General features: G+C 37.2%; 1 protein-coding gene across 1 annotated transcript in view; it reads right to left on the reverse strand.

Moving 5' to 3' along the window:
* The window catches only part of LOC150083956 (uncharacterized), a 46,592-nt gene that overhangs the window by 17,990 nt on the left and 13,193 nt on the right, over positions 1–15,409 (reverse strand). The window contains exon 2 of the mRNA XM_090374967.1: positions 3,933–3,983. Coding sequence (XP_090231093.1) covers positions 3,933–3,983 — 51 coding nt within the window. The remainder of the gene's footprint in view (positions 1–3,932; positions 3,984–15,409) is intronic.

The raw sequence follows: 15,409 nt of genomic DNA on the forward strand, positions 1-15,409 counted from the left end.
CATTAAATGCATAGGCTGATTGTTCTGTCATTTGGCTGTAATTGTCCTTGATAATCCACTCCACGCATCAGCTGTCTCACTGTCATCTTACATTTTTGGCTGTAGCTGCATATGTTCATAGTTCCAAGCATTTTTCTATTTGTTAAAGACTCAAATGACATTAGCCTCTGAACACTTGACAAGTGCAGCCATCCTGTCTGCCATGATATGGCATCTGGAAAACACACCAACAATCATACCTCTGGGTCTATGAGATCCCATTTTCCATCTCTAGTGAACTAAGTTTAGTACTAATCAGGTCACATGGTTTTGTAGTGCTTTCCTACACATCACAGTGACTTCAATTTACATATTTTTGTACATAGCCCATATCTCCATGATCCTGATAAAATGGCCAGGCAGTGCACATAACGTATTTGTGTGTGTGGTAATATAAAAGAAATCATGATAAATAATGATGTGAACTCAGCTGGTAAAAGGTACTTTTAAATACTATTAATTCTATATTTAAATAGGAAGTGTAAGAAAATATAACAGAAATAAATGCAACCACAAAATAATGAAATTTGATTTTACTGTGTAAAGATGATGAGATAACTTACAATAATGCCTGTACCCAAATCATAAATAATTAAGGAAAGAAATCAAATGTATCCAAAAAAGCAAGGCACTTTTAACAACTTAAGCACACTGACCAGTATTCAGAAAGAAGCAAGAGAGAACTGTCCAATTCTTTCTGGTAAGCCATTCCCTGGAGGTGAATTAAATTACAAAACAAATGGCTAAAGTTTCTCCAAAAGATATTGAGTAATCTAAGCATTATTGGCCATCCCAGTAAAGCAAAATCAAGGTTTATTTCACCACTGTTAGAATGCTAGGAACCATAAAAATATCACTAGGCATAACTTTTGTCAAAGTTACATTATATAAAAAGAGTGGAAGAACAAAATTAAAAAAAAAAAAAAAAAGCTAGGTCGAGGATAATTTGATATAATGGAGAAATCCAAGAAGACATAAGTTGATGCCTGGGAATAATATCCCAAAGTTCAGCAACTATGAATGCGATGGCTGCAGATGTGGATGCTCATCTTAAACTGATTTTACTATTATCAACCCACTGCTCAACATTCCCAAGAGGTACCCAAAGTTATAGTAAGACAATGATTTTTCTTATTTTTTGGGGGTGTATATTTTAACAGCACTGGGGTGACCATCTCTAAATGTTAAGTTTCTCCAGTGACTGAGAATAACAATTTGCTTTGCATGAAGCTATGCTCTTTGGCCACCAGATACTCACTTTTTTTTTTTTTTTTTTTTATTCTCTCTCCCTCTCCCTATATAGACCATGTCATTGGCATACTTGAATGCTTTAAAACATGCCCAAAGCTTGAATAAAAACTAGACAGTTTGCAGGCTATAATAACAGTCATGAGGATATTTCCTGACTCAATCATGTAAATAAGATTTAAACTTATTTGCCTTTTTGGTAATCATTACTTATTCTAAATGGACCTAGAAGAGAATCTGGTAATCATACAACTTGTAAATTATGCCAGTAATGTTCATTCACTGGTAATGGTACAAGCTGTTGATCATATTAGTAACGATTTACAATTAGCCTATAACATGTAGTTTGCATTTAAAGAAAAAGGCAGATGAGAAAATGTGTAAGTCTTTAGGGTGCTTGTTGTTTTGTTTGTTATTTGGTTTTTAGGAGCATTAGCAACTAAGGCCATATTGCTCTGTGGATATGCAGTGGTCATTCCCTGACCTTTCTGCATCCTCCGTATTTGGTGGTCACGGGCTCGAATCCCGGTCTAATCAAAAAGCATGTGTTTCTCCTGCCCACCCGGCTATGGAGGCGCCCTTTAGGGTGCATCGGGAGGGATAGATTTATCAATTTCAAACTATAAACATATCTGTACAGTTATGTCTATATAGCTTGTGGATATGTAGGCCCACCAGCTTTGTAGGGGTTCATGGAATCTGAGAAATTTTCAGAACGACACCTGAAACACTGCTGGGAATTTATGGGCCCCACAATTATGTATAGGATTAAGTTTAGCCCTCTGCATATAGAGAAAATAATTACTTTTCAGAAGCAGAGGTTAAGTTAGGTTTATTGCCTAGAGCTATTTGCTAATAATATCAGTCTATGTTATATTTTGCTAAAAGAATTCTCTGGAAAGTGCAATAATGAATGATATAACTTGACTTGAGTCACAAAAGATTACCTTTAGATTACAAATATCTCACCAAAATTCTGCCATGCAGTCTTTTCTTTTTTTTTTTTTCCTGATCATTTTAGAGATTTATTTCACTCACTTGCCAAGCTCTGCTTCTGTCAAAGTGATGAGTCAAGAAATGGGCCTCCATTAATGAACAAACATTATTAGCAGAACCAATAACCCATACAATCACTAATTGTTTGTTCAGAATCAGTACAGCATAAGTAATGATTGCTGCTTTTTTTATTGGTAGATTAATTTCTATGCTACCCTCCAAAAATATATCTAAGCACATGTCAGTGTCCATGTTAACATCACTGCCACTCACTTCAATAAAATGTCAGTTCCCCTTTGGTTACTATGACACTCTCCACCCTCCTGAGGAGACTTCACCAACAAATGATAGGCTGTGGCAAGTACAGTCCTCCATTCACTCCAGAATTAGTTGAGCTGATGTTGGACATCATTTAAGGTCTGGCCTTCATTTAACATTCCACTTCGTGCAATAGGTGTATTCCATTGCATTCGAACTGAGATTCTGTGCTGGCATCCCAAATTTTGTACATCCATTGTCCACAAATAATTCTTGAACAGCACCAATGATATGGCATGGGTCAATGTTCCTCTTGAAACTAACAGATCTGTAACAAAGAACTGCCACATCACAGGGAGCATGGAATTGCATGTTAAGGTAGGCATAAATGTCATTCACAGTTCCCACCACAAAAATGGTCCAAAGCTATACCATGATAAAAAATAACACCACAACATAACTTCGCCTCCTCCAGATTTCACTGTTGGTACAATCCATTTCAGTTGCATCCTCCTTACCCAAAACTGCACATCTAATCAAAATATAATACAGCAAGATTTGTCCTTCCATAGAACAGATTTCCATTGCTCTGTGGATCAAATACGGTGTTCATTTTCATCATGCAAGGTAAGATCACTGACTGCAGTGATGTTTCGCTTATGTGCTGCACCCTACCCCCCACGAAAACTGAGGATCTGCGACTCCATATGTGTGTTTGTACAGACCTCAACCCTTCTTGATGCCTTAAACTCCATATTTTTCAGGAATGTCTGACAGGATTGTTGAACTACTCTTCTAAGTACCTTCTGGTCATATGGGCTGAGCTTCATGGTGTTCCTCTGTGTTGCTGAACAGTAGTTGTACTGTCATGCTTCCATTTCGTGATAACATCGCCAAAATAGAGATATCTTGAGCGCACGGTATCCCGTTGAATGACATGACCCCTGTTGAAGAGAACATTGCCACCATACAGAATGCCAGATGCACTCTGCATGGTGGCAAACCAATATCAATTGACTACTTCAAGCTGAAAAAGATATCTACAACTAAAATTTGCTGAAGTTCATGGACAGGCAAAAAGGCAATTTCACTGAAAGATCAATTACACTTTTGAAACAATTCCACCTAATCCTAGAGTACAAACCATGATATATGACTTCATTTAAATTTTGTGTGAGTGTATGTGGTTTCCTTGATTAAATGATCAGGATGCCAGTATCTTAGGACCTTTCTCTCTCTCTTGCAAATGGGATCCAAATTTTGGAGTACCACTATACCAAATGCAAATCAGTTTAAGTAGAACATGTCAGCAAAAAATAAACTTTTTTCCAAAAAAAACTTCCAACTTTTAACAAGCAAATCTAGATGTTTAATACATGTGAGCTACATACCTTGTCTTTCTCTGTAGGCTGTAGCTGAGGGCATTTTCCCCAGTCAATTTGCTAGAAGAAGAAGAAGAAGAAGAATACTTATTATGCCATCAATTTACACATCAGTTTCATAATCTGATACAAAATAGGCTTTATCTGCTAATAGGTAAACATGTTGCTTAATGCAATGCAATGGATTCCAATATATAAACTTAAATGTTTATATATTGGTATCCATTGCATCATGACACCTTTCAGAAATGGTAATATACTATGTACTAGTATACTATGTATATGTTTTAAAAATATAATACTTAATATTCTGAAATGGTATTTACTCTTCTGATTTTTAAACAAGGTATGTGGGGGAATATACACCGATGAGCCAAAACATTATAACAAGCAATTCGTTATGCAAATTGAAGCAATGAAATATGGTGCATGTGAGGTTCGGGACATGGTATAAAAAACACCTGATACTGAGCTCCATTAATCAGTGTTACTCTTGTTCTTCAGATGGGAAAGGCAGCGGACTTATGCGAGTTTGAAAAAGGCCAAATTGTAATGGCCAGACAACTGGGTCAGAGCATATCTGAAATGGCACGGCTGGTGGGGTGCTCACAGTCCTACCGAAAGTGGTCCAAGGAAGGAAAACCCACGAACCGCCGGCAAGGTGTGGGACAACCACAGCTCATCGATGCTCGAGGTGAGTGAAGGCTCTCCTGGATGGTACATGGCAACAGAAGGGCGACTGTGGCACAACTTGCCAGTAACTGGAATGCTGGTGACGGGAGTAATGTGTCACAACACACAGTACATCAAACCCTGCTGAAAATGGGACTGTGTAGCCGCTTTGCGTGTCCACACTAACCATGGTTCACCAGCGGCAGCACCTACAATGGGTACGTGAGCATCAAAACTGGACCTTGAGTGATTGGGAGAAGGTCATCTGGTCCAATGAACCACGTTTCCTGTTGCAACATGTGGACAGCTGGGTACATGTGAGCTTTTACCTGCGAAAGTAATGGCACCTGGATGCACCATGGGAGAAAACAAGGCGGTGTCATGCTTTGGGTGATGTTCTGCTGGGATACCCTGGGTTCAGTCATCCATGTGCTGGGCACTGTGATGTCTACCACCTACCTAAACATCGTTGCTGACCAGGTACACCCTTTCATGGTAACGGTCTTTCCCTCTGGCGGTGCAGTCTTTCAGCAGGATAATGCACCATGCCACACCGCCCGATTTTGGCAGCAGTAATCCCAGAATAACATATCATTTCGGTGTTACAAAATTCAAATAGCAGAGAATAAAAAAGATATAGGGGTTTAATTATGCAGTCAACATGAAATTCTCTGAGCAGTGCATACAGGCTGTTATGGCAACTCATGTGATTCTGTCAGTGATATACAGGAATTCTGCAGGCAGGTACCCATTGTATAAGGCACTGGTCAAGTCACATCATAGTGTCTGTTGGAACAGGTGCAGACAAGAACAAGATTAGTCAGGGGCAAAAAGGATGCTCTGACCAGAAAAGCCTTAAATTCTGTAAGTTTCAGTGTCTGGAAATTAGGCATCTGCAAAGTTGTTTATTGCTTTAAATGGGTTGAATAAACTAAATGGGATCATTACGCTTTCTTGGACAACACACAAACCAAAAGGAACATAAATTAAAACTGGTTGTACTATAATGATTGAGGCCTATTGTAGTATAGATGGAAATTTTTCTTTCAGTGAGAAAGTGAATGTTGTTGGAAGAAAATTTCACCCAATGGTGTGGATTTTAAAGGAGGGTTGGAAAAATTAGAAAGAATGGGGCAAAATGGATAACTTTTCTTTTGTCTGACTCTGTATAAGCTTTATTTTGACAGTACTAACACCAAATATCAGTAGCAAATGATGCAAGAAAGCAAACTTATAAAACGTCAGCCAAAAAAAAAAAACTTCCCACATCATCTCTCTCTCTCTTATCTCCTCCAATAATTTGTCTAGTTCCTTGAATTTATTCAAACTACCCACGTTCACAACAATAGATGGAAGTTTGTTCCAACAATCGACTGTCCACTAGCTGAAGGAAACTTACACACATATGTCCTGCAACTGTCTTGCTTCAATTTTGATTTATGCCCCTATGTGTAGTTTGAGCAAAAGGAAGAATGCCATCAGCATTTAGCTTATTCAATCCATTCAAGGCCTTAAACATCTCAATCAGATCTCCTCACAGGTGCCCCAATCTCTAGTTGCTGCAGTTTTCAGAACTGACACCTTTCTTGGTAAGACCGCCCTTTTGTTCCTTTCACCAATCTCATTGCTATTTTCTGCACCCATTTCAGCAGATCTACATCTTCCCTAAAATGAGCCCTCTCCAGACCTGTTTGCAGTACTCAAGATGTAGCCTATATCCATTGCTAAGCCATTAAAATATAAATTGGAGAATATTATTGTGAAAACTTTCTAGACCAGTGTTTCTCAACTAGTCTATGATACCCTTTGAGAACCACTGTTCTAAACATTAATGTTCAGTCATTAGCATTAGTTGAGGCATATGATGCAATAAAGCAAACTTATAAGAGCATCAGCCAAAAAAAAAAAAAAAAAACTTTCCCATTTCACCCATCCAGTCACTCCAAATGTTTGTCTAGATCAGCCTTAAATTTATTCAAGTTACCAACTTCCACAACAACAGATGGAAGTCCATTCCAGCAATCAATCACCTGCTGGCTAAATATAAAAAAATATATATCTTCATATCTTTCCACACAGCTGCTAAGTTGAAGTTAGCAGATCTAAGTTGTATGCATGTAAATTTTGTAGTGTCCTGGTGCCTCTTGTATCTTCTTCCGTTTCTACCAAAACAACCATCACCTCTTCCAAAAACTACTTATTATATAACCTGTTAGATGCAGCGATTACACCCTGATCCATCGGCTGTATCAGTGAAGTAGTGTTAGGAGGCAGAAAAACATTTAATTCTTCCATCCCTGCTAACTAACCTCTCAGCATTAGGGTGAGCTGGTGCATTATCTAGCAGTAAAACAGCCTTTATTTCATGAGAAGGAATTTTCAGCACATCTGTCTGATAGTGTCGCACATTAAGAACAGAATGGTTAAAGAACCAGTCATAGAAAATTTCCATTGTAAACCAGGTATTTTTTGAGTGGGAATATATCACCGGTAACTGGTTCATTAAATCCTTTAAAGCACAAGGTTTTTTCGCCTTACTAACTACCACAGGCTTATAAAAAAGGTTCTAAATTTTTCTTTAGGACAGAATTTTTTTGTCCGTTAAATTGAGTTAAATTGTATATGATATCAAAATTATTTTTTGCATCCAGTTCCTTTGTGACCACATAGTAGTATCCAATCAAATTGGTCAGACAAGACTTGCCCTTAACAAACCCATGCTGTGTCTGAATTATTGCTGCAGTCTTGTCTAGATGATCCTGCAATGCATCTTTAACCAGTGACTCCATTATTTTACTTGGAACAGAAGTTAAACTAACTAGTCTATATTATTCGTGTCTCCCTTCGATCCCCCTTTGTGAATCGGGAATACATTTGCACATCTCCAGTCCGTGGGGACTCACCTTGAGTCCAAGGATGCTCTCGTAATTATGGCTAAGGGTTTGCTTAGTTCCTTTGCCGCCTATTTTAATATAACTGGATAGATCCCAGGTGCCTTTCTTATATGGCGCCTCCGTAGCCAGGTGGGAAGGAGCAGCAGTGCGTAGCACACGCTTCTTGATTAGACCAGGGTTCGCGCCCGTCACCACTAAATACGGAGGATGCGGAAAGGTCAGCAAATGCCCACCGCATATCCCCGGAGCAATATGGCCTTAGTTGCTAATGCTCCTAAAAACCAAACAACAACAACAGCCTTTCTTATGTTTAACTTCAACAATTTCTCCTCCACTTTGCTCTCAGTTATTACAAAATCATTAAGCACCCTGTTACAATTTGATAAACTGACATTTTCCTTCCTTAATAACTCCTCGTGTGAATGTAGATTCAAAATAAACATTCAGTTTGTTTGCTATCTGAGCAGGATCATCAACAGTCGAACCATCGATATCAATGGACCAATCTGATTCGTCCCCTTGGTTTAGAGTTTATATAAGTAAAGAAATCCTTGCTGTTTTCCTTAGCATCCTTTGCCAAAGCTTTCTCGTAATCTGCTTTTACTTACCTAATCTCCTTTGTGATTGATTACAGACTATCTAATATATACCATAGGTTTCTGTATCGCCTGATAATTTATATGCATCCCGTGCATTTTTTTCTTCTCTACCACGAGTCTCATTAGTTCATTTGACAACCATTTAGGTCTAAATCTTGAACAATATTTCTTAATAGGTATGAAAAGTCTAATAGCTTCCACGATTAGTTCCTTGAATGCTTCCCCCATAGAATTTGCTGTTGGTAACATCATCAGTTGGTCCCACTTTTATCATCCATAAACACAGAGTTCATGTTTATGGATGACAACGACACACCCCATTGCACTGCAGCTGTTGATATTCTTTTGGAAAGTGAGGACATTGTTCGTATGGATTGGCCTGCCTGTTCCACGATCTAAATCCCATCAAACACATATGGGACGCTCTGGGGAGATGCCTAGCAGCACGTCCACACATACCAGAAAATGTTCACCAGCTGAAGATGATGCTAACAGTGGAATGGACAATGTTACCGCAAGAACTTATCAACAACATTGTTCTAAGTTTTAATAGGCGGTGCAAAGCCTGCATCGACATTAGGGTTGGCCATATCTCCTACTGAGGACCACCTCTTCCCTTAGTTCCATCTTTGGCAGTGATGCATCTGTATCATGGCAGCCAGTGCTATGTTGCCATTTTTGAATAAAGTCCCTCTGTACCGTTTTGTTTCCGTTGTTGTGTCGGTGTTGTTTCCTTCATCGTTTCTGTACCTCATGAGGTTCCCTTGGTATGCTTTTCCCATATCCAGGCCACTCCTATGAAAACCTGACCGGTCCTTAAATTTTGCACACCAGTGTATATTCAGCACATTGCCAATTGTGCAATTGCAACCAGTGACACTTCCCTCACATGATATCCAACTATCATTTGCTTTGAAACTTTGTTAGTTCTTACCATGTGCTCAATGTTTGCCACAAATACTTGAAATGAATTTCAAGTTGACTACAGATCACTTTTATAGGTAAAGTGACCATATGTACCAGTTTGACTGAGACAGTATAGTTTCAGAGAAAAAGTACTGGTGTCCCAGAATTTTTCACCCTTCTCCCTTGTATATCAATAGCAGGACTTTCATCGATATTTTATTCCATTGGCTAAGGGCACTTTTGCATGTTAATTTAATGAAAACTATATGCTGTAGATTTAATTAAATTTTACTTTTTGATATTTAAAATATAACAAAAAGTAAAATTTTCGGTTAACAATGGGCAAAAAGTAAGACAACCAGTTCTTTCACTTCACTGAGATAGTAATCTCTTACTTTTGTTGTTGCTAGGACTTTCCTCCAAGCAACAACAGAAATAAACTGCTTCTCATTAGGTGAAATCATTATGATTACTTAAATTATTTTTAACAATATACCGAACTTTTTTTAAAAATTTATTATGAATTTATTATTATTTATTATTTATTATATTTATAAATATAATAAAATTTTTTTAAAAAATGTATTATGAATTTATTATTATTTATTATTTATTATATTTATAAATATAATAATTTTTTTAAAAAAATTTATTATATTTATTATTACAGAATTTATTTATTATAAATTATGAATAATTTATTATGAATTTATTATATTTTTTTAAGAATTTATTATACAAGTATCGTCATAAAAAATGAAAGTTATTTAACAGTTTTCCGAGTAGGCGCCGACTACTGGGTGGGGGAGGAGGTATTTATCCAGTATCTCCGGTTGTTATAAATATATATTTTAAGGCCGTATTTCCCATCCATCACCGTCCATCATATGAAAAATCAAAAGTCAATTCTATATGTGTTATGGAATACGTTATCACAGTCTTAGATATCCGCTGAGCTTATCACGAATACAGTATTCTATATTTTGTATTTGCTAATCAGACGCTAAATGTAGAATAGCAAATTTAGGAAACCGGGGTGATGACCGACTATCGGTGATCCTTAGGCGATCTAGATCTTGGTTAAGGCCACGTATACCAACCGGGTAAATGGGACGCTAATTCTTACGTTGCTTACCGTGATCACAAACAGTGAAAACACAAGTTTCTGCAATAGCCTGAAACAGGTTGCATCCATTTACAAGTAGGAAATGATGGGGAGAAAAAGGGGAGGAAGCGGACCAAAAAATGGAGAGGCTATAAGGGCATTAACACACTGTTGCTTCTTATATTTTGGAATTTCCTGATAAACTGCTATTGGTAATATTAACACACGGAAGAGCTGTTGATCTGGGACATATCTTGACTGCAAACTGCCTGCAGTCCATAACTCGATCTTCGAAAAGGGGGAAAAGTTGAAAAAAAAATTGCTTCCTATTTCAGTTATTTGCTATCTTTCTGAAAGTACATCATTATAAAAGGTTATGTAATACAAAAGAGTCGTTGAGACATAGTAGTGACACACTTTTGTCAATTGAAAATAACTGCCAACGTACAAACAAAACTCAATTCAATTGTATGTACCCACTGTTATTTCGTTATTACAGAAATTAGAAAACAAAAATCTAGTCAAAGACACTGTTATTATGCCGTATTTCGTCTTCCTCTTGCTTAACTACCTATGTCTTTAGTAAGAGCGGGCTCTTTCTAAAGATAAATCATGCAGCCGAAGAATTAATGCGCAAGACATGCTGATCAGTTGATTAAACTATCGTAATATCCTCGTGTCTCAAAGAAATAATTGACTTAAGCAGTAATTCTATTTTTATTATTATTATTATTAATATCCATATGACGCAAGGAAGCCTGAGGCTTATGCTTCACCAGAGCAAAAAAAAAGTTCCCGAGTAACCCTGTGTGTGTGAGAGAGAGAGAGAGAGTCAAAAGTAGAAGGGAATCACCAAGAAAGAGAAGAATGATGATATCCAGCTCAGCACCCTGGGTGTACCAAGCCCATACTCACCAGATGTGAGCCCCCGGGGTTTTTTTTTTTTTTTTTTTTTGCAGACTTGATGCAATCGTAAAGAAACTGAGAAGTCCACATTGTCCGAGACAGCTTCGGACAGAATTAAAAATGTCCTTTCATTATTACTTTTTTTTTTTAATACAGCGAACTCCTGATATAACGTTCCCGCTTATAGCGTTATTTTATCGGTTTTTTTTTTTTTTTTTTCTGGTCCACCATTGATCCTATGAAGTGGAGATCCGCTTCATAGGATTAATCACTTATAATGCTCTTTGAGGTCGATCTACAGTTTACTGCATACTTAATATAACTGGATTCTTCAAATGACTGATCCTATGAATTGGGGGTCTCGATCGGTCCCAAACAGCGCATTTATAATGCTCTCAAACTTTTTAAAATACTTTCTGATTTGTAGTCATCGCAGTGAAACACTTCCTTGTTCCTGTTATCTAGAAGTTCGCTTGCACCTTCTGCATCACACGGCACATTAAAATACTGTATCATGTTTACTACACAAGTAGTAAACAACATGATAAATTTCTACAATTTTCTACGCCATCTGGTGTAGTATTCCATTTATTCTCGAAATGGCATGTGTCCACGACTTGTGACCTTTTCCCAAACGAATTGTAAGATATTAATCTTATTTAGATTGGGAATATAAGAAATAGGGAAATTTTCTTTTAACATGAAAGTAAAATATTTAATTTAAGGAAGATATGCAGTAGGCTCGGATGCAGACGGGGTGGCATGTGAAGGGAACTTAGCTACAGCCACCTGATAAAATGCAAACCCATGAGATGAAAGGAGTGTAACCACAACAAAAATAAATAACGGGGGAGAGTGGCACGCTGGACAGGAGTAAGGGACCAGCACTGACATAAATTTCGGATTTTGGTAGGGGTTGCGACAGAAATAAAGGAACGTCACTACGTAGAATATAGAAATTCTAGGGGAATATTTGGTGAAATGGGAAATGAAAAGAGAAAAGGAGAAGTGTAAACAGGCGAGGGTCATCGAGGACCCCAGGTGGCCATACCTTAAAACAGAAATTTAAACTTTCCGTGGGAAAGGGACGAATCTAGGATATCTACTGCTTGGACTGTAAAACGAATGATTGACGAATGAGAGGCGAGAGAATCTTTTGAAACTTTTTAGGATTGGCGGAAAGGAAGTGGAAAGTTAGTAAGTGAGTGAGAGCTAAAAGTATAGGGGTGGGATGAAAAAAAAAAAGGAGAGAGCAAGCGCGAGAGTCACACGAGGTTGAGAAGGGGAAGTCATGAGTAGTGTCAGAAATGTAAGGGTGTGAGCGAAAGTGCGTGAACCTGGAGAGAAATTCGTTAAAAAGGAAAAGAAGGAGAAATATAAGATGGTTAAGTTTGCCGAGTAAAGTGGCAACATCCTCGAGAAGGACAGATCTGAGGAGCCTGAACTGTTAACGTGTATCGACCAAGCAGTTAATCCCAACTCGTTGCTTTACTGAAGGTATGAAGGAACTGTGAACTGGAGAAAGACGCAGAGTTCAGTCGGAGCCCTCATACGTGCGAAAGAAGATAGTGAGAGAAGAGTCGACCCCAAGTCGGAGTCCGCCAAAGTTAAGATGTCAGACGTAGACAGCCACGAGATCAAAGAACGTCAAAGGACGCAGCCCTAGGAAGCAGTAAGAAAGAGACCTAGATAGATATTGATGGCAGATATTGATGACTGGATCATTTATACTAGTATAGGGTAATGAGTAGTGTGATAGAGGGAAAGAGGTTGGATTAAAATAAGAAGGTAGATGGAAGGATTGATAGTAAGAATAAGAGGTGTTATTGAGAGGGAGATAAATTTATGTATATAGGATAACATTAACAATGTTCCTGAATATATTGCTGTGGTAAGAACAGATAAGGTTTTGTGAATGTTGCAGATTATGGTGTAAAGGAAAGATGAATAAGGTATTAAGAGGAACTCCGGATATGATATAATTATTATGTATCAATAATATACCTGAAAGTTAATAATAAGAAAGGTAATTAATACATTAGAAGTATATTTGAGATGTATTGTAACAGGAGTGGAAAATAATGTGATGAATTAAGAAATGTAACCCTGTATCCAGTGTTAGGTACAAAAGAGAAAGGAGAAATAGAAATTGTGTAATTGAGTTAGATGGGAAAATAAGAGGAGAGAATGGAATCCTGGTTTAAGTATCCTCGTGTCTAATAAGTAAAACTATTGGAGTGCATGGTAGTAAGAATAAATATGTAACTAAGCATTCCTGAAATAATCTGTGCTATGTTATGTTATTCATTATCAAGTTTTAATTGTATATAAAATGTGTATATAAGTGTAATAAATTTTATTGTAACCATTGAGTTTAGTTATGCTGAGATACATACCCCTTGCTTGTTTAGGTAAAATTTTGTTTCATTATAATAATTATTGATGCTAACTAGAGGAAAATAAAATTACTCTCAGTTCCTGAGCAATCTTCTGTGAAATATAGTACGAATACGAGTCAGGTAGCAAAAGTGGGCTTTGGAAGTGTGAGGGTGCCTAAAAATCTAGAAAATAAGATTTCCAATGAGGTAATAATAAAAAAAAAAGGCTACAGAATCGGGATAAAAGCTCCCGGCTCTGTCATGAGTGCACCTCTGGTAGCTTTAAATCATTTTCTAGGCCCAGTAATCGACTTCTCCATTCATCCTATACTAATGAGGTGAATACTCCAGAATAATCCATTTAGTTAGGTTATCGTTCAAGAGACAATGTTTATTGAAAACAAATTTTTAAAAAAAATTTTTTCGTGTGACCTATCTCGACCGGCAACACATTTTCAGAAGTCATTAAGGTTCACGACCCAGTCTGAGGTTCAGTTTTAATGTTTTATTGAAGTTTATAATTTAATTGGGAAAGCATAAGCCAAGCACAGTATAACTGAACTAACAGTTTAATTTATTTTGCAATACTATTTACAAAACAAATAGGAGTTTAACATTTTAGCCTGGATATACGACACTGACCATCTTTAGCAAAAAATAAAAAAATAGTAATAGCGTGAGGAAAAGGAAGAGAATTGACGTTGTCAATTCTCTTCCTTTTCCTGACGCTATTACTATTTTTTTTCCACAGTGGTTACTATTTTCGTTCCTTTGTTTCGAATACACACACCACTATCACCACCAGGTATTTCATAACATGTGGGCCGTACTTTCGAGATCGATTCGGGATTTGAAAACAACAAAAAATAAATAAGAATACACGAATATGTACCTAGTAAAAATAAACATTTTACTAAATATGTCTATGTGTCTGCTCATTCTTATTATTTTTTTGTTTTCAGGTCCTGAATTGATCCTGAAATTATAGTCCACATGTTATGAAACACAATTTGTGTTGTTGTTGTAATAGGGTTTTAGGAACAGCGACTAAGGCCATATTGCTCCGTGTATATTGTCTGTAAATTGCGCATGTCCTGAGGTCGATTTTCTGTTTTGCTGGACGAAAATCCCGCGTTTCCGGAGGAAAAACCATGCTGCTCTCGCCCGAGACCGAATGACTCAGCCACGTTGTTAAAAAGGCCCATCAAAATTCCTCCGATCATCGACTCTATATGGTGCAAAGAAGCCTGAGGTTTCTTTGCACCATACAGTCATCGAGAGAGAGAGAGAGAGAGAGAGAGAGAGAGAGAGAGAGAGAGAGAGAGAGAGAGAGAGAGAGAGAGAGAGAGAGAGAGTCAGAAGTAGAAGGAAATCGCCAAGAAAGAGAAGGCTGATGATATCCAGCTCAGGACCCTGGGTGTGGCAAGCCATTACGATAAAGTTACAATAATGAAATTATAGTAATCTTTCTTTACGGCCTAAGTTGCTGATGCGCCTAAAACCAAACAACAACAATAGTTGAGAAAAATAATAGTAATAATAATAATAATAAAACAACAATAGTAATCTTTCTAGTTCATTGTCAACCTCAGCGACCTCAAACATCCATACAAACAACTATCAGAATTCATTAAAATTCCAAGCAAGAAAACAGCAACAGAAAAATTTTAATGTTATCTAAAAATCATTAATGTTGCATTTTTATTTTATTTATTATTAATTATTTATTCTATTATATTTTTCTCCGGATGACAAGAGGGGGAAAGGGATGCTTATACTGAAGTGGATAACAGTGAGTGAACATAAGCTGCGATATATATCCTTCCCAATAATGCAAACTCCATTAAAATGCGTGTTCTCATCATCCATTCACTGTGATTAAAGTTGTAAAGGTTTCATGTAAACACCCCGTTACATATATATATAATTAGGTCTACCTCCTCTCCATTAGTCCAAACTGTTGAGGTTTCTTTTACTGCAATCAGAAATAAACATTTGCTTCGAAGCCATCTTATTTCTTACCGAC

The sequence above is a fragment of the Mastigoproctus giganteus genome, chromosome 6 (genome assembly GCF_048544385.1).
Source record: "Mastigoproctus giganteus isolate SK-2022 chromosome 6, ASM4854438v1, whole genome shotgun sequence".
Classification (NCBI taxonomy): Eukaryota; Metazoa; Arthropoda; class Arachnida; order Uropygi; family Thelyphonidae; genus Mastigoproctus; species Mastigoproctus giganteus.